At 43.9% G+C, this 23,914-nt stretch overlaps 1 protein-coding gene across 1 annotated transcript; it reads right to left on the bottom strand.

Annotated features, from left to right (window-relative positions):
• Nucleotides 1-4,251: 4,251 nt before the first annotated feature.
• On the bottom strand, nucleotides 4,252-4,760 carry LOC133094053 (large ribosomal subunit protein eL21-like). Its single transcript, XM_061194520.1, has one exon. It carries the CDS (start codon nucleotides 4,755-4,757, stop codon nucleotides 4,275-4,277), a length of 483 nt encoding a protein of 160 aa, XP_061050503.1. The 5' UTR covers nucleotides 4,758-4,760; the 3' UTR covers nucleotides 4,252-4,274.
• Between the last annotated feature and the right edge of the window lie 19,154 nt (nucleotides 4,761-23,914).

Below are 23,914 nucleotides of genomic sequence, written 5' to 3'. Positions count from 1 at the left end.
GGATTTCTTTTCATAAAATATAAATTAATTTTTCTCATATTTAAAGCATTATTTTTCAAAGTGAAGCTAATCCTAACTATACTATAATTATTATTGTCATCATTATTTTATTAGCCCTAGCCTGCAATCAGTCTCTCTCACAGATCCCCTCTTTAGGCCATTAAAAATAGTCTAAATGTTATTAATAGTACAAAGAATTTTGCCTTGGTTCTGATCTCTGTTGCCAACACAATCATGTCTTTAATGAAGGGGTGCCTGGGTCCTCCCGGCCCCTGATGGCATGCATGGCATCACCACTGTTTTCCCTCCTTTGATTCCCTCTCTTTCTGCATTCCTGATTCTAGGTTTTCCCCACTTTCCATGGCTCTTCTTGCAGAATTCTCAACTGACTCACTGAGACTGAATCACCCTGAAAGAGGAGAAGGATTTGGACTAGGTGGAAAGGATGGGGAAGCATTCCAGGTGGGAGAAAACATAGAAGGGGAAAGCAGATGGAGCATAATTTAGGGATTAGAAGGGGAGTGGCTGAAGGTTTCTGCTGAGGGTGGTAGGAGATCAGATTGAATCGGGAAGGCCGGTGGGGCCTATGGAGGGTCTTCAAGGCCCAGTAGAGGAGTTTGGACTTGATCCTGGAGGAAACAGAGAGTTACTACAAGTTACTGAGCAGGACAGTGACACAAAGCAAGTGATGTTTCCAAAGGAATTAATCTGCCTGCAGTGTGCAAAACAGATTGAAGGCAGGAAGAGCCTGGAGACAGGGGGACCAGTATAAATCTTCCACTCAATAATCAGTTGGTCAAACATTGTCAACAGACTTTGAAAGGGGTCATATGAAACAGCAAAATTAAAGTGTAATGATTTCAGTTAAGCAGAATAAGAAGTCTTAAACAAAGTCTTTCCCCAGAACTTCCCACACAGAGAAAGTAGCCAGCTTCCAAATAGCAAAAACGGGTTCAATCCTTCTGGAAAACAATTAGGCACTATGGATCAAGAGCCTTAAGAATGTTCACATGCTTTGACCCAGTAATTCTACTTCTGGGAATGCTAGGGAAATAATCCAAACTAGAGAAAGGGGAAAAAAATGCCTGGAGATCTTAAACACATAACACTTGACAATAGCAAATCATTAGAAACAATCTAAATGTTCAGCAAAAGGGGGATGGTTAAGCAAACTATGGCTCTCAATTAAATGTTACCCAGGCATGAACTCCAAAGGATAAGAGGACCAGGCAGATGACACAGAAAATGCCCATGACATTAATTTGAGGAAAGCAGGATACAAAATATGAGTGTATATCACACAACGGATAGCCCCAGTATAGAAAAAAATCAGACTGAAAAGTAATATTCTAATCACTCCCATTTGTTTCATTAAAGTGGAGGGACTGTAGATTTTGTTTCTTTTCTCTTCAAAAATTTTTTTCCCCCAGTATGCTTTTGTTACAGCTATACCTTTAATTACAGGGAATGTCAGGAGAAGTCTTGCTTTTCTATTCATTCTGAATTGTTTGGCTTTTATAAGAATGTGTTAAATAGGTATGACTTGTATTTTTTTAATAAGTGGTTTTTCAAAAAATATATATTAGTAAATGTGGGGAAACCATAAGAAGTGCTCATGTCATCACAGGCAGATACTTATATTCATCTTCTCTATGATGTGGTTTTTAAAAACATTACAGGCTTTAGAGTGTGGGGGGGCCCTGAGTTTAAATCCCCCTTTAGCTGGATGAGTATGGCTAGGTTATGTGTGAAGTAGGGAATAACGCCTTCCTTGCAAAATTATTGGAGAAATCAGTGAGAAAATGTACAGAAATCTCTGAACACAATGCTCTGCATTTAGGAGACACAGAGCAACGGTGGCTGTAAATCTCGGAAGCTGTTATCTTCTCCCTTCTGTGGTTTTCTGCCTCTCGCAGGCAGGCAGCTGAGAGTTTAAGGGGTGACCTCTGAGGAGGGAGACAGGAACCCTGAGCAGTTCCCCCAGCCACCTCCTGCCCTTGTGCTGCAGCCACCCTGGCTCTTCCCCACTCTGAGCCCACTGGGCAATCTCTTCTCCTTTCTCTGCCTTTGCAATGCTTTTCCCTCCGCCTGGACCACACTTGTATGATGGTGTGTAATGAACCAATTATAGAAGACAAAGTGTATTTTCAAAAGGAAGTTTTTTCTCCATATACTCAGCCAGCATGTATTTAAGAATGGTTTTATGTTTTCAACATTTAGGTTGGAACATAAAGTGGCCTTTGTTTGCTTAAATCATTCTGTTATAGCTCCCTTGACCCCTGGTTTTATGCAAGTCCCAGTTTACAACCCTGTTCAAAGCTGCACAAGTCCCTTTGAATGGTCGCTGGGATTAGGAGAGAGACCGAGGGGGAGGAAGACAAGGATGGCTTGGAGACCACCTAGGGCAAAGCAGATTGATGCCAAAAATGATTTTGGGGGATGCTAAATGACACCACTAATTTTCCCAACATCCTGCTTAATAAAACTTTCACACCGAGCCATATTTTCCAAGTTTCTCAAGGACTACTTAAGTGGAAACCCATTCAAAACCTTATTAAAGTCCAAGGAGATGATGTTTATTGGCTCTGCATGGACTGCTAAGCCTCCTGGTCTGTCAGGGGAGGCCTTGCTCCGACTTTGGTGTCCCCAGCACACTGGGCACTGAGGCTGTGGGAGGAGAAAGAGCCTCCTTCCTTCCCCGCCCTGGATTCTGTTCTTGAACCCAGGATGTGGCCAGTCTGGGACTAGGAACACTGGATGTGACTCTTTTTTTTTTTTTTTTTTTTGGCAATTAATAACCACCATTTATTGAGTTAGGTTAGGAATCCAAGATTCAAAGCCAGGGTTTGCTGGATTCCAAAGCAGCCCTATTACCATCACACTTCACTAGATGAAACTCAAGGCCACTAACATTGGGTTTTTACCTATTCACAGCATTTACTAAAATTATAAGTAGGTTCTTGTCCTCAAGTCTAATAGCAAGGAGAGAATACTAAGTAGGTAGTCAAGGTTTTCATTTTAAATAAGCTTGCTACAAGTATTATCACAGAATACTGAAGGCAGGGGGATGGGATGTGATCAGTTCCCTACTGGATGTTTACCACATCCAATTAAAAATATCCAGGAAGTAACAAAACCTAAAATGTGCTCCAACTAGACAAAGTAGCTTTAAAATATTCCTATTAATATGAAGCAGTAAAGCACTGATGACTAAGATCTGATTATGGGTTGCCTGAGTTTGAATCTTTGCCCAACACTAAGCACATGTATCCTCGGGTAAGTTACTTGTGCCTCAGCCTCCTTTCATGTAAAACAGGCAAAATAAAACTTATTCCAAGTTTTTTATGAGTACATTATGTAAAGTGCTTAGAATGCCACGTAACATATTGGATGCTATAGAAATACTTATCATCGGTTTAAATAAAAAAGGTATTCTAGTTTTTAACACTTTTCTGAGCCCTGCTGCATGAAAGGTCTAAACAACTCAGAACTAGCATGTAACTAGTTTAACAATGTATTTTTTTTTTATAATGTGAGTTTTTGTTTGTTTGTTTGTTTTATAATTATTATTTATTTATTTATTTTTGGCTGTGTTGGGTCTTCGTTTCTGTGCGAGGGCTTTCTCCAGTTGTGGCAAGCGGGGGCCACTCTTCATCACGGTGCGCGGGCCTCTCACTATCGCGGCCTCTCTTGTTGTGGAGCACAGGCTCCAGATGCGCAGGCTCAGTAGCTGTGGCTCACGGGCCTAGCCGCTCCGCGGCATGTGGGATCTTCCCAGACCAGGGCTCGAACCCGTGTCCCCTGCATCGGCAGGCAGACTCTCAACCACTGCGCCACCAGGGAAGCCCTAACAATGTATTTTTAAGTAGTAGGCTTCAAAGTTAAATTCCTGATCCTCAAAACACAGCTACTTAATTTATGATGCAATTATGAGTAATCAACTTTTCCTGAGCTTAACTATAATGCAACAGATAACCTTTCATTTATTTATTTTAAATCCTTTTTTTCATAGGAATTTAGAGACTATTTTCAAACTAGTACAAATATTTTATAAATAATATCTGGCTGTTTATTAACCAATGGAGTATATTGCACAACAAACTACCTCACATCTTTCAGGAAGAAAAACCACTAAATTTGGAAAGTAAAGACGTCACCCACTGAATTCGGACACAAAATGTGCTTCAAATATTTGTTTGGGGGAGAAGTATTTGCTTCTACTCAATTAAGAGAAACATTTATACGGTCTGGCTCTTTTATTTTCTTTACACCCATCATGCCATGAATTCATAGGGAATGGGCTCCAACAGTTCAGGCTCCTTTCCATTGGTCCTCACGAAGTGTGCTTCTCTGGGTGGAGCAGGCTGGCGCTTCAGCTGAACCCAGGTACCTTTCTCTTTGGCTTCCTTCTTTTTCTGACCATTTTCCTTCACCCGTTTCAGGAAGCTATCTCGGCTCTTAGGGTGCTTAATATGCTCGATACGCACATTAATTCTCTTGGCAAGAATCTTGCCCTTAACTTCTTTGTTTACAATGATGCCAACAGCATGCTGGGTAACATTGTAGACTCTCCCAGTTTTGCCATGGTAACATTTGTGGGGCATTCTTTTTTGAACAGTGCCCATTCCCTTGATATCTACAATATCACCTTTCTTGTAGATTCGCATGTATGTGACCAAAGGAACAACTCCGTGTTTTCTAAAAGGCCTAGAGAACGTGTAGCGGGTGCCCCTCCTCTTTCCCTTTGTGTTGGTCATTTTGGCGAATTACTGGAAGATGGTGGTTCCAGCTGAAAGTGTATGTGACTCTTGCACCACAGATTCTGCCCCTCCAAGAAGAGGGAAGCTAAGGGGGATGGTCACAGGAGAGAACAAAGCTGGGCTGGGACCGTGTTCTTTTTCCCTTGGGGCTACCGCTGGCCCCTTTTGCCCTAACGCTTGCTCATAAGTCATCCGGTTTCATTTTTTAGTCTGAGTGACACTGTGACGTGAACTGACTTAGAACAAAGGCAGGGGCCCTGTCTTAGGTGCTGTTGTAGTCCCAGCACCAGTCACCTACTGGATGGTCAGTGACTGTTTGATGAATAAAGGAAGGCATGCGTGTGTGAACAAATGGATAAGACTACTTTTCATTCACTCCCACTCTGCCTAAGTCTTAGCCTCCTTGGCAGATGAAAAATTATGGCTACTCATTGCTATGTGTCAAACCATCTTTCGTTATTACTGATTTTTAAAAGAATTAGGACTTTAAAAGAAAAAAACCCTAGAACATTATTTAAGCACACAAGAAATCTGAATTCTATAACCATGTGGAACAGAGCTGCCCAGTGAACTGGAACCTCTCTGCTAACCTGTATATGGTGAGAGAGAAGAAGTCTCTGTTCTTGAAATAAAGAGAGAAAAGAAGGAAGGGAGGGAGTGAGGGAGGGAAAAAAGAAGGAGAAAGAAGCAGAGAGAGATTGAGAAAGAAATTTGCGTTCTGGTCCTATGGCCCTGACTGAGCCACTCGTGGCTTTGTAACCATAAGCCTCAGTTTTCTCATCTATAAAAAGAGCTGTTGGACTGGATGAGTTCTCAGACTTTGTGAGGACATCAGACTCACTTGGGGCATGGGGAGAGGGGCAGTGGACGCTGTTAAACATGCAGATTCCTGAGCCCCACCCCCAAAGACTTTGACTGGGACCCTGGGAACGTGCATGTTTAACAAGCCCGGCTGCAGTTGTTTCAAGAGCTCACTTGGAGAAAACAAGACCCGATGGCCTCAGAGAGGACGTGGCTCTGACCCCTCAAGGTGGACAGTGGAACTGGGAGGTGTACCAATATTCCTCGTCCCTTGCAGAAACAGTCAACCACTTTGGGGCATGGTTTAGCTCTGGTTTAGATGGGAATGAATCACGAGTAAGTGGTGGAGGCAAAGGGAATGCTACATTAGCATCTTAGAAACCAGCAGACTCTCTCAAGGTGGCCTTTGCCTTGGTTGTTAGGACTTGTTAAATGGGACTGGAATTAATGCAGGTGTACTGTCTCCCTGACTTTGCCTACCGTGTGGAGATGGATCAGTACCTCCCATCCGGGGGTGCTTTGCGCTTTTTCTAAACACTTTCCCATACATGATCTCATCTGACCTTCAAGGCATAGACTCTCACTTTCATTTCACAGATGGGGAAAGTGAGTCACAGGGGCTTCTCGCCAGAGTATACACTGCTCTTTATTGGCAGACACAGGGAAAGAGCTCAGATCTCCTGATTCCCAGTGTAATGGTTCTCCCAATGTACCATGTTGTAGGTAACTGCATATTTAGTAAACTAAAGGACTGAGGGATTATTAACAGTAAGTTTCTAAAACTTCTTACTTAGCCAGAGCAATGATAAAATTCCAGTATAGACTGAGATTCCTACTCTAATGAAGTTAATGATAAAAATTCTAAGAGCCCTGGCGGTAAAGTCCATGTAATCCAGTCTTGTGGGTGAGTGGGCATATGCATATGTAAAATATATTTGCGTATGTGTGCTTTGGATAAAAGATTGAAAGAGATATACAAAATGGTAACAGTGATTGTAAGTAGTAGAATTATAGGTGATTTTTATTTTCTTCTTTATACTTTATGTATATTGATTATATTCATTATATTTTCCATAATGAGTCATTTTCCTTTTTTAATCAGAAAAAAATGCATGCAACACATCTCTGTGTTTATGGATACTTTGAGTTTCGAAGATGCTTTCCCATATTTGTTATTGAATTTTTTTCTTACTCTGTAGGAAGTACTTTGAGCAGGTATTATTTTATTATCCCTATTTGACAAAGGAAGTAATTTCCCTGTGTCACACCACACAGCTTGTAAGAGATGGACGGTGACACAAACCCAGATCTCCCAGCTGCTTGTAACATTTCTTTCCACTCTGAGACCCTGTGTGTGTTCTTTTTTGTGTCTGAGTGACTTAGCTCTGGGGCATTGCTGCCCCCTCACACACACACTTGCAGTCCTGCCCTCACGTCCCCTCCCTCTGGGTCGTCTCTGCCAGGAACCCAAAGATGGGTCTTCACCCGGGTTTCCGCCCTCACAGTGCTGGGAGCAGTCTGCTGCCCACAGCAGGGTAGACGTCCGCAGGTTGGTGAGATGGACTCTTTCACTCAACATGGGGCCTGTTGTGAGCGGGTGCCTGGCTGCAGGGCTCCCCGTGACAGGCCAGGAGGGAGAGAGGCAGGTGTTCCTTGCATCACCAGTGAGGTTGAGCTGCTCTTGCTGTCTGGAAGATGATCTGGGTGCGGCCCACTGCACAGCGGCTGGATGCTCGGTGGCAACTGGAAGGGAGATGGTGACACCGATGCTGGGCTGTGCTTCTCGGAGGATGCCACTCTGCCCTGCCCGGGGACTGTAACTGGCTCTCCCGGGTGTTGCTGGGTTTCTTTCCTTTCCACAATCAGCCAACAGCCCCTGGACTACAGAACTGTGGACTGAGTCAGAGGCAGACAATGTTGGGCTAAGAGGGCGGTGTGGGAATGAGAGGGGCCCGGGCACACATCCAGACTGACGGGATGCCCTGCGTGACTTGACTTGCCGTATGACTTCTCTATGCCTGTTCCCTTATTTTTAAAATGATGATGAGGTTCCTGATGTTAATGATACCCTCCTTGCAGGATTGTTGTAAGGTTTAAATTGATTTACTTGCTCAATAAATTATTTATTATTGATTGTGTTCCAGATCCTGTTCCAGGTACTGGGGGTAGAGCAGCAACCGAGACAGGAAAAGGCCTGTCTTCACTTGGGGGGACGGACAATATGCAGATAAGTGTATAATGAAACTTCAGATGGTGATGAATGTGATAAGAGAAATAAAGCAGGTGCAAGGCACAAAGGAGTAGGTTAGGCTATTTAGGTAAGGAATTCGAGGAAGACGTCTCTGGGGAGGTAAGGCCAGAGCAGAGACCAGGAAGAAGTGAGAGAGTGAACAAGACAGCGGGTGACAGTCCTGGCTGTCAAATGCGAACAGAAGGACCCTCCAAGGTGGCCATTCCTCACAGGCCTCTGGACCCTCTGACAACTAGCAAAGAAGTGGGCAGCCACAGAAAGACAGTGTTCAACTTGACATTTCCAAAGGTCTGGGTCCCACCCTTGAGCACCACTGCAGAAAGAGGCAGAGAGGAAAAGAGAACACTTTCTTCCTGCTTCTATTAGAGCCAGGAAAACCTTACGTTTCACGATCTGTTTACAAGCCCGTCTCTCCCCTGGGATGTGGCTTCTGTAGGTAGGACTGCCTCTCACTTCTCAGGTGCCCCAAGAGGCCGTGGTGAGCCACACAGCCATTGGAATCCTGATTCTGTCATGTACTTGCTGTGTGAATTCAGGCATGCTTCTTACCTTTCTGAGCCTCAGTTTCCTCATCTGTGAAATGGGGCATTTTTATAGCTAACCCACAGGGCTGTGGTGAGAATGAACAGGTCCTACATAATAAGTGCAAAATTGTAAATTGCTCATTGTTAATGCCGGCACATAGTAAGTGCTCAATACATTTTGTGGAACGAAAGCTCTAAAGTAAGAAAATGCTGCGTGAAGAATTTCATATTAAGAATTGTGCCTTGGGGACTTCCCCGGCGGTCCAGTGGTTAAGACTCTGTGCTTCCACTGCAGGAGGCACAGGTTCGATCCCTGGTTAGGGAACTAAGATCCCGCATGCCTGTGCAGTGCAGCAAAAAAAGAAAAAAAAAAAGAATTGTGCATTGCCCCCAGGAGGGACACAGCCATCATCTTGGAACACCTGTGAGACAGGCAAGCGAGCTAAACCCCGAATCTAACTCCTTGCTTCCGAGCCTCTTTTAATGTCTTGTCTTCAGATGGCAAACTTGTCAAGCCATTAACTTGATAAGAACAGATATAGCACCTGACCTTGGCCCAAAGCTAAAAAGTGGCCCATTTGCTTCACGTCCTAGGCATTGACTGTCTTCCAGCTCCTGCACATGGGGTCTCCCCCATCCCTCTCTGGAGCCATGGGTGGGCCCTGTGCTCCCCCCACCTCCACTGCTGGTGCTTGGTTGTAGTTGTTGCTGTGATATGTGGAAAGTGGTCTGAGAATCAGGTGAGCCAGGTAGAAGATAAAGTAGAGATCTGAGGATTTAGCCAGATGCAAAATGTACCTTAAGTTCACGTGTTGCAAAGGTGAGACCAGCAAGAACCATCTTGGTTCACAATTACCCATGTAATTGTATAGGTTAGAAACAAGCAGCTCATGGTCCTGGAAGAGAGAGGATTTGAGGGGGACAAGGGGAGAACACCTTAAATGGCAGAACTTGTTGCTTGTGTGGGCTGGGCAGGTGGCTGGGGAGTGGGAGTGGATTTTGAGGGGCTGGCAGGAGTATCTGGTGGCCGAGGCCTAGGAAAGTGCCTCCCAGGGATCTCCTCCTTGCCTTCTCTAATTCCAAGCAAGCATCAGCATTTTATTTGCTTTCCTAAGACTTGACCCTGGCATGAAGAAATAATGGTGACCTTGAGACCCTGCGCTCACTCTGTCCGCCTTTATCTTGCTGTGCAAGCTGATGTAATGCAGATCGAATGTGTTGTCCACCTTCTGGCAACCCAGGCCCTCTCTGAGTCAGGGGTGGGGGGAGCGGAGAGTGTTTAATGTCTTCTAAAAGATGGGGAGGTGACGGGAGGGCTGGTCCCCTTGCCCTCCCCTCTACTTCCGCTCCTTGGGTGCCTTGTCCAGGCAGTCCAAACTCAACTGAGTGACCCTGAACAAGCTGAATTACTAATAAATCAATGTCAGGAATTGGTGTGTTTAGCTGAAGTGGGCAGCAGATCCAGGCCAAAGTGATGTTTTACACTGGAGGTCTCTTTTAAATTTAACACTGTGTCTGTGAAATCAGAGTGAAAGTAAGGTGTCAGGATCCAAAGAGCTGGCTGACACTCCTTGGCTGTGTGGCTATGAGCAAGTGCCTTAACCTTTCTCAGCATCCATTTTCTTATCTACAAAATGGGGATAATAATTCCTGCCACACCGAACACACAGGGTTCTTACGAGACTCACATTTGGGCAGATCTACAGCACATGATATCAAGTTAGAAAGTACACGGCTTCTCGTGTATTTCCCTCAGACAGAGGTTGTGAGGTTCACCTGAGCTGTTAATGCAATGAGCAGCACATAGACACTCGATAAATCATTATAAATAATTCTCATTGTTGTTTGGAAGAATTCTATATGTGCAAATGTGATCTTAGACCACAGAGCCATATAAATTATTATTTTCATATTTTATTGATCTGCTAGGAGGTAGGGTGAACAGATGGGCACACTGCCATCTGTCTCAGCCCAGGCAAATATCTCCCATCCAGGTGAATTTAGAAATCCCCCTGCTATCCTCCTTGCATTTGGTGGGTCCCTAATTCAGACCTACACACAGTCTCTTCCTCAAATATCATTTTCATCGCATTGTCCCTCTTGAAGCACAGTGTCTTTTATGGGATATGACCTCGGCACCTTCCAATGTGGTCTTTGAAGAAGCCTCCCTTCTCTGCGCTCAGGATCAGCCACCTCTTCTCCATACCTCTGCTTATTCCTTGAGCCATCTCTGCTGGGTGGAGCACCCTTGTCTCTTCTCTCTTTTTTCTTCAGACTCAACCCTTCTTCAACATCCATATCAACTCCTTCCTTTAAGGAAACTTCCTCTAACTTCCCCACCCCACAGATCACTCAGCTTGTACGGGGGGCTCAGTTTGTGTTCTATGACTTTGCCTTTGCCTAAACATAACTTTCTAAACATTCTTTGAACCACGTGGCAGGGACCAGGTTTTCCGTTTCTTTTGGATTCCTAGCCAGCGCTTAGTGGGATGTGCCGTACAGAGGAGACCCACACTTCGTTATCTATCTCCTTAGGCTCCTCTTTAGCAGCAGAAGCTCCCTGGGGAGCGGTACTGTCCTTCAATGAAACATCCTGGGTCAGAGGCCAGAGTAGGTTCCTACACCTCCCGCCACACCCAGGTGTGGAGCCCGACCGGGACAAACCCTGCATGACGCACAGCTTCCCTACTCAGGTATAATAGCTCTGGTTCTCCAATTTGGCAGAGACCTTGCAGCCAAAAGAAACCCACGCAAGGAGTACATCGGAGTGTTGGGTCAGTGTCTCTGAAGCAAACTAAAATTTTTCCCCTAGTTTATGTTTCTGCGTTTACCTGTAGACAAATGCGCAGGCTGTGTATCCCCTGCACACACATCTCCAGTTCTGCTTTGTTTCTAGGCCTCCCTGGGAGTCCCAGAATCTAAGACACCTGACAGGATGCTATGTTGTCACTGGCGGACAGCCCCTTAGGAAGAAAGAGCAGTCCTGAGCTTGCTTCAATATGCAGATTTGCTCCCAAATTTCTCTTCTCTCCTTTGGGTCTGTTCACTCAGCATTTGTGTGTGTGCTTGGCAACCGGGGATATAAGATAAATAAGATCCTATCTCCCCTGGAAAGTCTCACGATCTAGTGGAACTTCCTACCCCACTGGTAGGAGGCCTCTAAGAGGGCCCCTGGGTTCCTGTTCTTCTCTCTTGCTCCCCTAAATCTTTGGGGTTAAAGACCATTTTGAGAATTTTCTTTTTTGGCCATGCCATGTGGCATGCAGGATCTTAGTTCCCCGACCAGGGATCAAACCTGTGCCCCCTACAGTGGAAGCTCAGAGTCCTAACCACTGGACCACCAGGGAAGTCCCCAGAATATTTTTAAAGCTATGGATTCTGTCCCCAGAAAAAAATGCACACATAATTTGCATAAAACTCCAGTGGCTTTACAGAACTCATGATGCCATCTATAAACCCTACAGGCCCTAGGTGAGGAATACTTCTGCTAGTATTCCTAGTGAGGAATCCTAGTGAGGAATATTTTTGCTCTTTAAAAAAAAAATCAACAAGGATGAGGAGAGGAGAAACAACCTAAAAGTTGAACACAAATAGAAACAGATGAACCTAACTCTATTTCAAATAAATAATATTGCCGCACTGAAAGGAGAGTAAATAAACAAACAAACAGAAATTAACAAATATTGAATTCTAGTTAGAAGGAACTTTTCCTGTAGTGGTATGGGTTAGCAGTCCTGAAATACTTTTTGTGTGCTGTAGAACTGAGCAAATGAATAATATACTGGGGATAATGAGAGCCAGTTCTTGCTGTTAGAGAAGAGAGTTACAAACATGGAGAAAGGGAAGATTAAAATGAGTCTTGTGGTACTGAATTGGAATGGAGGTATCTGTATGAGTTCATGATTGTGTGCATGTGTGTGTGTGTACAGATAGAGAAATAAATTAAGATATAAACTTACTATTTATATTTCTTAGTTCTGTGTACTAAAGGGCTTAGAAGAATACCCAATAGCACTGAGCACACCTGGCACCCAGGTCTTGGTTTCTAAATACCATTCTCCACTAAAAGGAACCAGGGCTCCTTGGAGAAATGGCTGGTTTCAGGGCTGAGAGAGGGAAGGTGCAAGGTGAGCCTAGAATATCATGAGCCTAGAATACCAGAAGACAAGGAAGTGCTAAAAATATAATGGCGATATGTCAAAAAGAACAGAGGAATCAGAAGGGGCCCCCATTGATCAAATCTGGGACCATCTGAACATCAACATAAATAAGAATGGTACTGGGAATGCCCTGGTGGGCCAGTGGCTAGGACTTCATGCTTCCACAGCAGGGGGCACGGGTTCGATCCCTGGTTGGGAACTAAGATCCCTCAAGCTGCATGGTGTGGCCAAAAGAAAAAAACATTTTTTAAAAATAAGAATGGTACTATTACCATAGAATATTCATAGAATAAAATAAAAACCTATGAGCTCATACTAATGTAAATAACTAAATAGGGAAGAAGGGATAGCTCTCCCTTATAGCAGAATAGCAACTAATAAATATAGAGACAATGATGAAGTTAGAATATCAGCATTGTGCAACCATTAGTAGTAAGAATTGATTCAAACAAGAATTATCAATGGATCCTAAAACTCGGAAGTTTGATGAAGAATAGGATACTTACATAAACTAAAAGCACCTCCCTGCAAATTACTTATTAACTACAAAGGGAAAATTAGTAATTGTACAGTGGTTTAGCCTGGTGAACACAACCATAAACATTTAATTAAAGTTAACAATACCAATAAAGACACAAACTGACCTCACATGCCTCCTGCTATATTGCTCTGAGGACTCAGCGTCATTTCTATGGTACACCTGCCAGAACTGCACAACCTGAATCTAATTGTGAGGAACCATCAAGAAAACCAAACTGAAGGGTGTTCTACAAAATAACTAGCCTGTAATATCCACACACACAAAATCAGGTTCATAAAAGATAAAGGAAGCCTAAGGACCTAATCTGGATTAATGAAGACTAAAAAGATATGGACAGTAAATGCAACGTGTGATCCTGGATTGGATGCTGGATCAGGAAAGGAAATAGCTCTAAAATAGTACATCGTCAGAGCAATTGGTAAAATTGAACATGAACTGTGGATCAGATAATTTGTGTCAATGTTACATTACCTGATTTTGATAAGTGTGCTGTGGTTATATAAGAGAAATTTCTTGTTCTTATGAAATATACACTGAAGTATTTATGAATAAAGGGGACATAAATAGTTCAGGAAAAAAATGTATGTGTGTGAGTAGATTAAATAGATACATAGATATAGCTAGATAGATGATATATAGATAGATGAATAGATAAAATGATAAACCCCATGGGACAAAATGTTAGCAACTAGAGGATCTGGGTAAAGAATATATGGGAGTTCTTTATACTGTTTTTTGCCAACATTTCTAAAATTGTGAAATTATATACAAATTAAAAGTAGAAAAATATTTGCACTAAACTGGAACTCTCATGCATTGCTGGTAGGAGCATAAATTGATACAACTTTGGAACGAAAACTAAACGTATACATTCCTAGGACCCAGCAAGTCCACTTTTGCGTTTTACAGAAAAGAGTGCTTATGTCCACTAAAGGACAGGTACCAGAATGTTTATAGTAGTAAAAATGGGCAATGGAAAAAAATTAGAAGCAACCTAAACATCCATCAACAAGAGAATGGATAAATACATTGTGGTGTATTCAAACTCCACAGCAGTGGAAGAACCAACAGCTGACTGCAACAACATGGATGAATCTTCAAGACATCAGGTTAAGCCAAAGAAACCAGACACAAAAGAGTATATACCATGAGTCTATTTTCATGAAGTTCAGGCACAGGCAAAGCTAATCTATAGGAACAGAAGTAAGAATAGTGGTTACCTTTGGGAGATGGTACTGTGAGAGGACACGATAGAACCTTCTGGATTTTTGGAAACATTCTCAGTGTAGAGGTTACACAGGTGCATACATATGTAAAAATTCATCAAGATATGCACTTTATGTGTATTATTTAAGCATTTTACATATGCTATTTTGAAAGGGTTTTAAAAAGAGAAAGAACTAAGCGAAGTCAGAAAAAGACAAATACCATATGATATCACTTATATGTGGAATCTAAAATGTGACACAGGGACTTCCCTGGTGGTCCAGTGGTAAAGAATCCGCCTTCCAATGCAGGGGACGTGGGTTCGATCCCTGGTCAGGGAATTAAGATCCCACATGCCGTTGGGCAACTAAGCCTGCGTGCCACAACTACTGAGCTCGCATGCCTCAGTGAGACAGCCCGCATGCTGCAAACTACAGAGCCCACGTGCCCTGGAGCCTGCGCGCCACAACTAGAGAGAGGCCCGCGCCACAACGAAGACCCCGCATGCTGCAACTAAGACCCGACGCAGCCAAAAAAATAAAAATAAAAAAACAAAAACGACACAAATGAACATATCTATGAAACAAAAACAGACTTACAGACATAGAGAACAGACTTGTGGTTGCCAAAGGGGAGCATTGGGGGGAGGGAAGGACTAGGAGTTTGGGATTAGAAAAGAAAAAAAAGGAAAGAGTACTTACTCTAACTCTCACTTTCTCCACCCAGTCTATGGCTTTAGCTATAACCTCTGTGCAGTTAACTCATTAATCCATATTGCAGATCCCCCACATCTACTCAGGCCTCAAATACATGTTCATAACTATATTATTCCTCCCCAGAAAACTTGCTTTCCTTTCCAGAAATGTGCAAGCTGTTCAAGACGACTCCTGTCTGTGACCCTAAGCACCACTGATCTCCAGGTTCAGTCCATTCAACCCCCTATATATCCCTCCAGTTTGTCTCTTCCTCTCCTCACCGTCAGTGCCTTTGCTTAGGCTTAGGCTCCCATAATTTCCACTTGAGCCCCATCATCAGCCTCCTCATTGGTCTCCTTGCCTCCATTCCTACAATCTCTGTATTAACTCCCCAAGTCTGCTGTAACAAAGTACCACAAACAGGGTGACTTCAGAAATTTACTCTTTCACAGTTCTGGAGGCTAGAAGTCTGAAAACCAAGGTGTCTGCAAGGCCATGCTCCCTCTGAAAGCTCTAGGGAAGAATCTTCCAGCCACTTATGGATTGCGGCAGTCCATGGCTTCCTTGGCTTGTAGCTGCACGACTCCACTCTCTGCCTCCATCTTCACATGCCTTCTCCTCCCCGTGTCTCTGTTTCCTTTTCTTAAAAGGACACGAGCAATTTAATTTAGGGCCCTCCCTAATCCAGTATGATCTCATCTGAATCCTAACTAATTACATCTGCAAAGACCCTATTTCCAAATAAGGTCACATTCTGAGGTTTTAGGTAGACACAAATTTTAAGGAGGACACCATTCAACCCACGACACTCCCCCTTCATAAAGCTATTCTCTGGCTGCCAGAATAACCTTTTAAAAACCCAAATCTGACCATGGTCCTCCCTGCATTAAATCTCTTGGTGACTTACCATTAGGCCAGATGACAAAATAAAACCCAGATTCCTTAATATTGGGGAACGAGCTCAAAAAGACTTTGGCTTCTGTCCTCAAGAAGTTTATAACCTGGGGCTTCCCTGGTGGCGCAGTGGTTAAGAATCTGCCTGCCAGTGCAGGGGGACACAGGTTCAATCCCTGGTCCGGGAAGATCCCACGTGCCGCGGAGCAACTAAGCCCGTGTGCTACAACTACTCAGCCTGCGCTCTAGAGCCTGCGTGCCACAACTACTGAAGCCCGCACGCCTAGAGCCCGTGCTCTGCAACAAGAGAAGCCACCGCAATGAGAAGCCCGCGTACCGCAACGAAGAGTAGCCCCCGCTCGCCTCAACTAGAGAAAAGCCCGCGTGCAGCAACAAAGACCCAACGAAGACAAAAATAAATTAATTAAAATAAATAAATTTTAAAAAAACAGAAGTTTATAACCTAATTGGTACACAATCGTTAACATACCATGGAGTGAATAGTGAGTCTAACATCTAGTTATATGGGACACTAGTAATAATAGCACATGCTTACACAGTGCCTGCTGTGTGCCAGGCCTGGTTTTAAACACTCACTACCTACATTTTAGCCCAGTTAATCTTCAAAAACAACCTTATAAGATAGCTGCTGTTGTTACTTCCAGTTCACAGATGAGGAAATGGAGGCGAGAGGGGCCAGGACCTGTCCAGGGTTACACACTCATGAGTAAAGGGTGTGCTGGGAGCTGAACCCAGTAAGAGCAACACCAGAGAGTGTGCTCTTATCCACAGTATTACACAGCCCCGAGGGCGTCATGCCTGATTCAAAGTGAGCGTTCTGACTTCTGCGAGCATCACGACTTGTATCAGGTCTCACTTTCCCACTGCACAGTTTCCATGTTGCTATTTATTTATCTCTATTATCCAGTGGACTTTGAGTTCTTTGGCAGCAGGAGTTGGGTCCAGTTAAGTAATTAAATCATTTATTTAACAGTTTTTCAGTGCTAGCCTACTAAGTGTGCAGCACTGTTCCAGGCCCCAGTGAAGTCATGAAGAATAAGACCAGTAAAGAAAGCACCTGCTCCCATGAAATTGACATCCTGGTTGGGAAGGAGGATGGTGCTGAAACAAGGAACAGTTAGAATGACCGTCATATAGTCAAATACCCTATTTTATTTTATTTTTCATACACGTTATTACTATTTGATAATGTGTATGAAAAATAAAACAGGGTGACATGAGAGTGACTGAGGACATTGCTTTAGATTGGGTGACCAGGGAAGACTGTCTGCAGAGGTGACATCTGAGCCCAGACTCAAACGCTCAGAAGCACCCCACCATCCGAAGGTCCAGGCAAAAATGTTGTAAATAGAGGAAACAGTATGTGGGAAGAACATGGGATGGGCAAATTACCAAACTCCTCCAAGTCTCAGTATTCCCATCTGAAAAATGGGAACAATAGTGCCCGCCTCTCAGTATTGTTAGGAGGATTGTGTGAGGACTGAGTGAGCCAGAGGAAGTGAGGGGTCTGGCCAGCAGTAAGTGATGGTTTCTTCTTGTGTGTGTGCACACTTACACACTGCATCAGTCAGGGCTCTACCAGAGAAACAGAACCAGTAGGAGATGTGTGTGTGTGTGTTTGTGTGTGTGTATACACACTCTTGAGCACAAGCTGAAGCTACAGCCCACACGTGGAATTTCTTCGTCAGGGAAACTTCAGTTCTGCTCTTAAAGCCTTTCAACTACTTAAAGCAGCACTCCCCCCCCCCAGATTATCTAGGATAATCTTTCTTACTTCAAGTAAACTGATTATAGACTTTAATCATATCGTCATATTCACAAAATACCTTCACAGCAACGTCTAGATTAGTGTTTGATTGAAAACCTGGGGACTGTAGCTTTACCATTGTTGACACCGAAAGCTGACCATCACATTGGCCCAGCATCTACCCCAGTGCCCCCACCTGCTCAATACATGTTTGTGAAGTGGCTCATTCCTAACCCCGGTACCATCATTTTCCCAGACAGACCTCAGTGTGTGACCACAACCATTCCATTGTCAGCAAGTAGTTATCAAGCACCTGTTATGAGTACTGGGGTGCAGGGGGTGATACCAAAAAGGCACAATTCTGGGCCCCAGTCTAACGAAGGAGATGAAACACAGCCAGATGAGTGCAAACAACCAATAGGTAAGTTCCCACGTGAATGTCTAAACCATCATCAAGTCCCTTTCACCTTCCAGTAATGATATTTCTCAGGGTCCTCTTTTTCTTTTTAAAAAATTATTATTATTATTATTACTATTTTTTGGCCACGCCACACAGCATGCGGGATATTAGTTCCCTGACCAGAGATGGAACCCGTGCCCCCTGCAGTGGAAACGCAGACTCTTAACCACTGGACCGCCAGGGAAGTCCCGAGGGTCCTCTTTTTCTAAATGGGGACAATAGCCCCTCAGCTAGAGTCCCTGTCTCCAGTGTCCTACCCTCCAGGTTGTCCTAATCCGGGCTGTTGCTTGAATCATCCTCAGACATTGCTTTAGTCATGTCCCTCCCTGCTTAAGAACCACAAGAGCTCCTCATTAGCTGCCAAGTCTAAACTCCTCTGCCTCGCTTTCAGGCGCTCCGGAATATGACCCTCCCTGAGTGACATGATAGCCGTCTTAATATTTTTGAAGGGCTGTCAGAGAGAAGGATTAGTGTGATTCTTTGCTGCTCCAGCAGGCAGAAAGAGACCACAGGTGGAAATTACAGGGAGACCTATGTGCCTCAATAGAAAGAATTGTTCTTTCTTTTCAGTGTGTGAGTGTGGGCAGTGGGAGTGGTGGCGGTGAAAAAAGGTTGCGTTTACGGAACCCTGATAATACAGGGAGTATTGTGTGCGGCGCTCATAGAATTGCTCTCTGCTCACCAATCTAAAGTAGCAGGAGGTAACAGGTGTAGCACATCCAGTCTGAACAGCGATCATGTGAGGTTTCTGATAGTTGAGACAGAATATTGTTTATCAAGCCTCCTTTATCAGTGACCGAAGGCAACAGAAGGAATATTTTAGATTTTCACGAAAATATGTGTTTGTTTTGAATGCCTCATGTTCATGTTGTAGGTTTGGGTTGGAGAGACAGGCAGGGGCCAAATTATGTAAAGCCATGTGGCCGTGGTGAGGAATTTGGCCACAGAAGCAGAGGAGTGACATGATTCTAGAATGGAAGCAGAAGACTAAAGAATGAACTTTCTAACCAGTGAACTTGGCAGCGATGACATGGATGGCCTTGGGCAGCAGTGAGCTCCCAGACTCAGGAGAGGGTCTGTCAGGGATGCTGTAGGGTGAAGTGGGGCTCAAGGGTTCTAAGAACCCTCCTACCTCTGACATTCTCGCTGGCCAGCCTTACCCCTTCCATCCCTTAACTTGCACCCTGGTTTCCAGTCAGGATCTCTTCAGCTCCTGCTGGGAGGTGGCACCAAACTGTCTCCCCACTCTGAACCTTCTCTCTGTAACTACCCTGCTCTCATTTTTGTCATTCACATTTTACCTCTGATGGCAATGCTCTTAGGCACACCAAGGGACTGACTGAATAAGCTGCTGTACATTTGTACAATGGAATGTTGTGTGGCCATTTACATTGAGGTGATGGAAGAAAATTTAATAATGTGGAAAGATGGGCATCATATACTGTTATGTGAAAGAAGCTGTTTACAGTGTGGTCTGATTTTTGAAAATTAACAAAAAATAATGCATAGAAAAAGTACTAGATGATGTGCACATCAAAATGTCATATTCTCTGGGTAATAGGATTGGAGGTATTTTCTTTTACTCTATGTTTTCTAAATTTTATAAAATTAGCATGACCTTTTATTGGCTTTTACAAAAGTTTGGTTTTTTTTGTTTGTTTGTTTTACTATTCATCAAAGCCACCTCTTCCTCATTAACTCTGACCTAGACTAATCTCATCTTTTCTATCTCTCAATCTCATTGTTGGTTCCATGTAGTCTAGTATTGGGTTGGCTGAAAGGTTCCTTCGGTTTTTAAAGTAAAAATAAAAGGCACATTTTTCATTTTCACCAAGAACATTATTGAACAACATATTCACCGTTTTGTTCCCCTACCTTCTGCCATTTTTCAGGCAGCTTCATAATCCCATCTTCCCAAAACTTTTTATCTTTTTGAGCAAAGAACTGTTCCAGGTACCTTTTACAGTCTTCCAGGGAACTGAATTTTTTTCCATTAAGAGAATTTTGTAAAGACAGAAGTAAATGGAAATCCAAAGGTGCAATGTCTGGTGAATATGGCGGATGAATGAGAACTTCCCAGCAAGCTGTAACAGTTTTTGCCTGGTCATCAAAGAAACATGCAGTCTTGCGTTATCCTGATGGAAGATTATGTGTTTTCTGTTGACTAATTCCAGGTTCTTCTCGTCAAGTGCTGCTTTCAGTTGGTCTAAATGGGAGCAGTACTTGTTGGAATTAATCGTTTGGTTTTCCGGAAAAAGCTCATAATAGAAGACTCCCGGGACTTCCCTGGTGGCGCAGTGGTTAAGAATCCGCCTGCCAATGCAGGGGACATGGGTTCGATCCCTGGTCCTGGAAGATCCCACATGCCGTGGAGCAACTAAGCCCATGCACCACAACTACTGAGCCTGTGCTCTAGAGCCCACGAACCACAACTACTGAAGCCCGCGCGCCTAGAGCCTGTGCTCCGCAAGAAGAGAAGCCATCATGATGAGAAGACCACTAGCCGCAATGAAGAGTAGCCCCCCACTTGATGCAATTAGAGAAAGCCCACGCGCAGCAACGAAGACCCAACGCAACCAAAAATAAATAAATAAATAAATAAAATCGATTCTTAAAAAAAAGAAACTCCCTTCCAATTCCACTATATACACAACATCACCTTCTTTGGATGAAGACTGGCCTTTGGTGTGGTAGGTGGTGGTTCATTTCGCTTGCCCCACGATCTCTTCCTTTCCACATTATTGTACAGTATCCACTTTTCATTGCCCGTCACAATTTGTTTTAAAAACAGAACGTTTTCCTTCCATTTAAGTAGAGAATTGCATGTGGAAATACGGTCAAGAAGGTTTTTTTCACGTAACTTATGTGGAACCCAAACACCAAAGCGATTAGCATAACCAAGCTGGTGCAAACGATTTTCAACGCTTGATTTGGATATTTTGAGTATGTCGGCTATTTCCCGTGTGGTGTAGCGTTGATTATTCTCAATTATGTCTTGATTTAATTGCTATTGACTTCAACTGGTCTATCCAACTCTGGAGCATTGTCCAGCGAGAAATCTCCAGCACGAAACTTCGCAAACCATTTTTGACATGTTTGATCAGTCACAGCACCTTCTCAATACAATGCACAAATCTCTTTTTGCATTTCAGTTGCATTTTTACCGCTCTTGAAATAATAAAGCATAGTATGCCGAAAACGTTGCTTTTTTTCTTCCCTCTTCAATATTAAAATGGCTACACAAAAATTCACCAATTTTGATGTTTTTTTTAAATGCACGCTGATATGGCAGCTGTCACAATACAGTCTAACAAAATTGTTTCGAATGAAGTTAAAGACAGCTAAGCACTGCTGGTGCCATCTTATGGAAAAAAACCAAATGAACTTTTTGGCCAACCCAATACATGACTATATACTGCTTTGTGTTAATACAAGATTGTTTCATTCACATTGGTCTTGTATGTCAGATTAAGAAAAGTTTTCTCTGGCCAAATTGTGACTTATTTTCTCACTTTCCACTTTGGATAGCACAGTGCAGGAATTGACCCCTTGATGGTGGCTTGGAGCTGGGTCCTCCCGGTGCCACATAACCTACCTGGCTTTCCAGGAAGACTCTGGGCTTGGAGATACCCCCAAAGCCCACAGTTCCCATGGGTGTGGTGAGCCCATGAAAGTGAGGCTTGGTTCCTGACCCAGGTCCCCATTCACTGGCACCCAGACTCTCGACCCCATCACAGTGTTCTGCCTCTGTCTTCTCTAGTGATTGGGCCCAGAGACCTACAGAATCTAATGCCCTGTCCAAATTCCAAACTCATCCAGTAGCTAGAACACAGTTGGAGACTGGAAGGTCACTCTGCGCTCTTTTCTCATTATTTGTGAATGGCATTAGAGCTGAGGGGGTCTTTAGTGACTTCCATTCTTTCTGAAAATACCCCGTGTCCTTTTCTTGAAAAGTGGGCCTTATTGCCACAGTGTCTGCTGTGGTCCGGGTACCACGCCAGGCAGTAGCTCTGGAAAGCTCACTACAGGGCTAAGGTTTGGGGAGGCATCCCTTTGTTCTCGTGCTTACTCCATGCTGGGAGGCAGCTATTCTCTTAAACTTTACAAACAAACCCTCTGAAATGACCTCTGCAATGACTTCATCATGCTCTTTTTACTCCACAGGCGATTCAAACTCCAGTGACCACCGTTTGGCGCTGTTAACATCTCTCTTCAGCGCTAAATCAGAGGGCTGGGAGAGCTTACTTAAGCCTTAGAAAAGGAGACCCTGCTGTTTTCTTGACAGTTTGTTTCAAGCGCATTCAGACACGATTCTCCATAGATACTTGAAGGGCTGTCAGGTGGAAAGAGAACAAGATTTACTCTGTAACCGAATCCTGCTGATCTGCAACCCTGACCTCGCTCCAGTCAGGCACTTTTCTCTGTCTCCCTCACCACCGTCCCTGCACAGACCACCATGCAGCCTTGCCTGGATGCAGACTGCAACAGCCTCCTTCCCGGTCTGCCTGCCTGTCCTGTCTTGCTCCTCTAATCCTTTGTCAGAGAGCCTAAGTGATCTGTTTCAGTTGTAAATCTCATCACACCACACCTCTGCTTAAAACCCCCGTAATGCCTCTGCATTGCCTTCAGGACAAAGTCTAAACTCCTTAGCATTGCTTTTAACACCCAGCCCCCACTTGGCTTTCCAGCTGCATGCCTTGCCCAGGCCATCAGCCCCACTGAACCCCTCTCACACTGAACCCCAAACACTTCTCATTCTCTTACCTCCAGGTCTTTGCCTAGAACATTTCCCCGCCCCTCTTCACAGTTAGCTCATTTGCCTTCCAGGTGTCACCTCAGATGTCACTTTCCTCCAAAAGCCTACCCCATCACCCACGGCCAGGCTGGGTATTCTTCTGTCCTCCAAACGACTGTCTAGTTTTACCCTATCACATTTCTTGCCATTTTATCTTGTAATTGCCTGTTTACATGTATCTTCCACTCCAGAAAACAGGCTCCTTGAGGGCTGGAATGATTTTTGTTTTTTGGGTTTTTTTAAATCTTTTTTTTTGGGGGGGGGTTTATTTATCATCATGTGCCCAACACCAGCGCCTGACACAGACACTCAGTAGTTACTGAATGAATGACAGATGGAAAGATGATAAAAGTTTCAGGGGAGTAACTTCCATTCTATGTACTGAAGAACTTGCTAATAACTGGTTCAGTTACACAAAAAGGAACAGACTGACCCACAAAGCACAGTGAAAGCCCCGTCCCTGTAAGTATTCAGAGCCCAAGTGGCCGTCGGCAGGGAGCTCCTTCAGATGGCAGGTGGAGTACATGCCCTCCGCTCATTTCCTATCTGCAGGAAGGCACAATTAGATTCACTTCTGGGGACAAAAGATCTGGTTGGGGTCCCAGTTCTGTATTTACTGTGAGACCTTGAGCCAGTCACAGCCTCTCTGAGCTTTCCTTACCTGTAAAATAGAGATGACACCTGCACTGCCTACTTCAGATTTTGTGAGAACCAAAGGAGATCACGTATGTGAAAGTACTTTGTAAAAGCCTTAAAATCAAATGAAAGGTACTGTTATTATTTACCACGTCATCTTCAGGACTTGCAGCTTCACTAATTTTAGCTTTGCAACTGCATTAGAAAACCAAGTGCCATATGGAAAGTTTTACTGCTGCAGGCAGAGCTGATAATTAGAGCAGAGAGATCTACCTCTTCTGTGCCACGCCACTGCCCTAGGGAAAAGGCAGTAGTGGGGATCAAGAGCACCCGTTTAGCTAGGATCTGTCAAAGGCCCATTGTTCCTGCCATCAGAGAGACTCCTTGGAGCCTATTACTAAAAAAGGGGGAGTAGGGCCCCAA

This window comes from Eubalaena glacialis, chromosome 1 (genome assembly GCF_028564815.1).
Source record: "Eubalaena glacialis isolate mEubGla1 chromosome 1, mEubGla1.1.hap2.+ XY, whole genome shotgun sequence".
Lineage (NCBI taxonomy): Eukaryota > Metazoa > Chordata > Mammalia > Artiodactyla > Balaenidae > Eubalaena > Eubalaena glacialis.
Note: the sequence above shows the minus strand (reverse complement) of the source record. Positions and strands in the feature narration are given on the sequence as shown.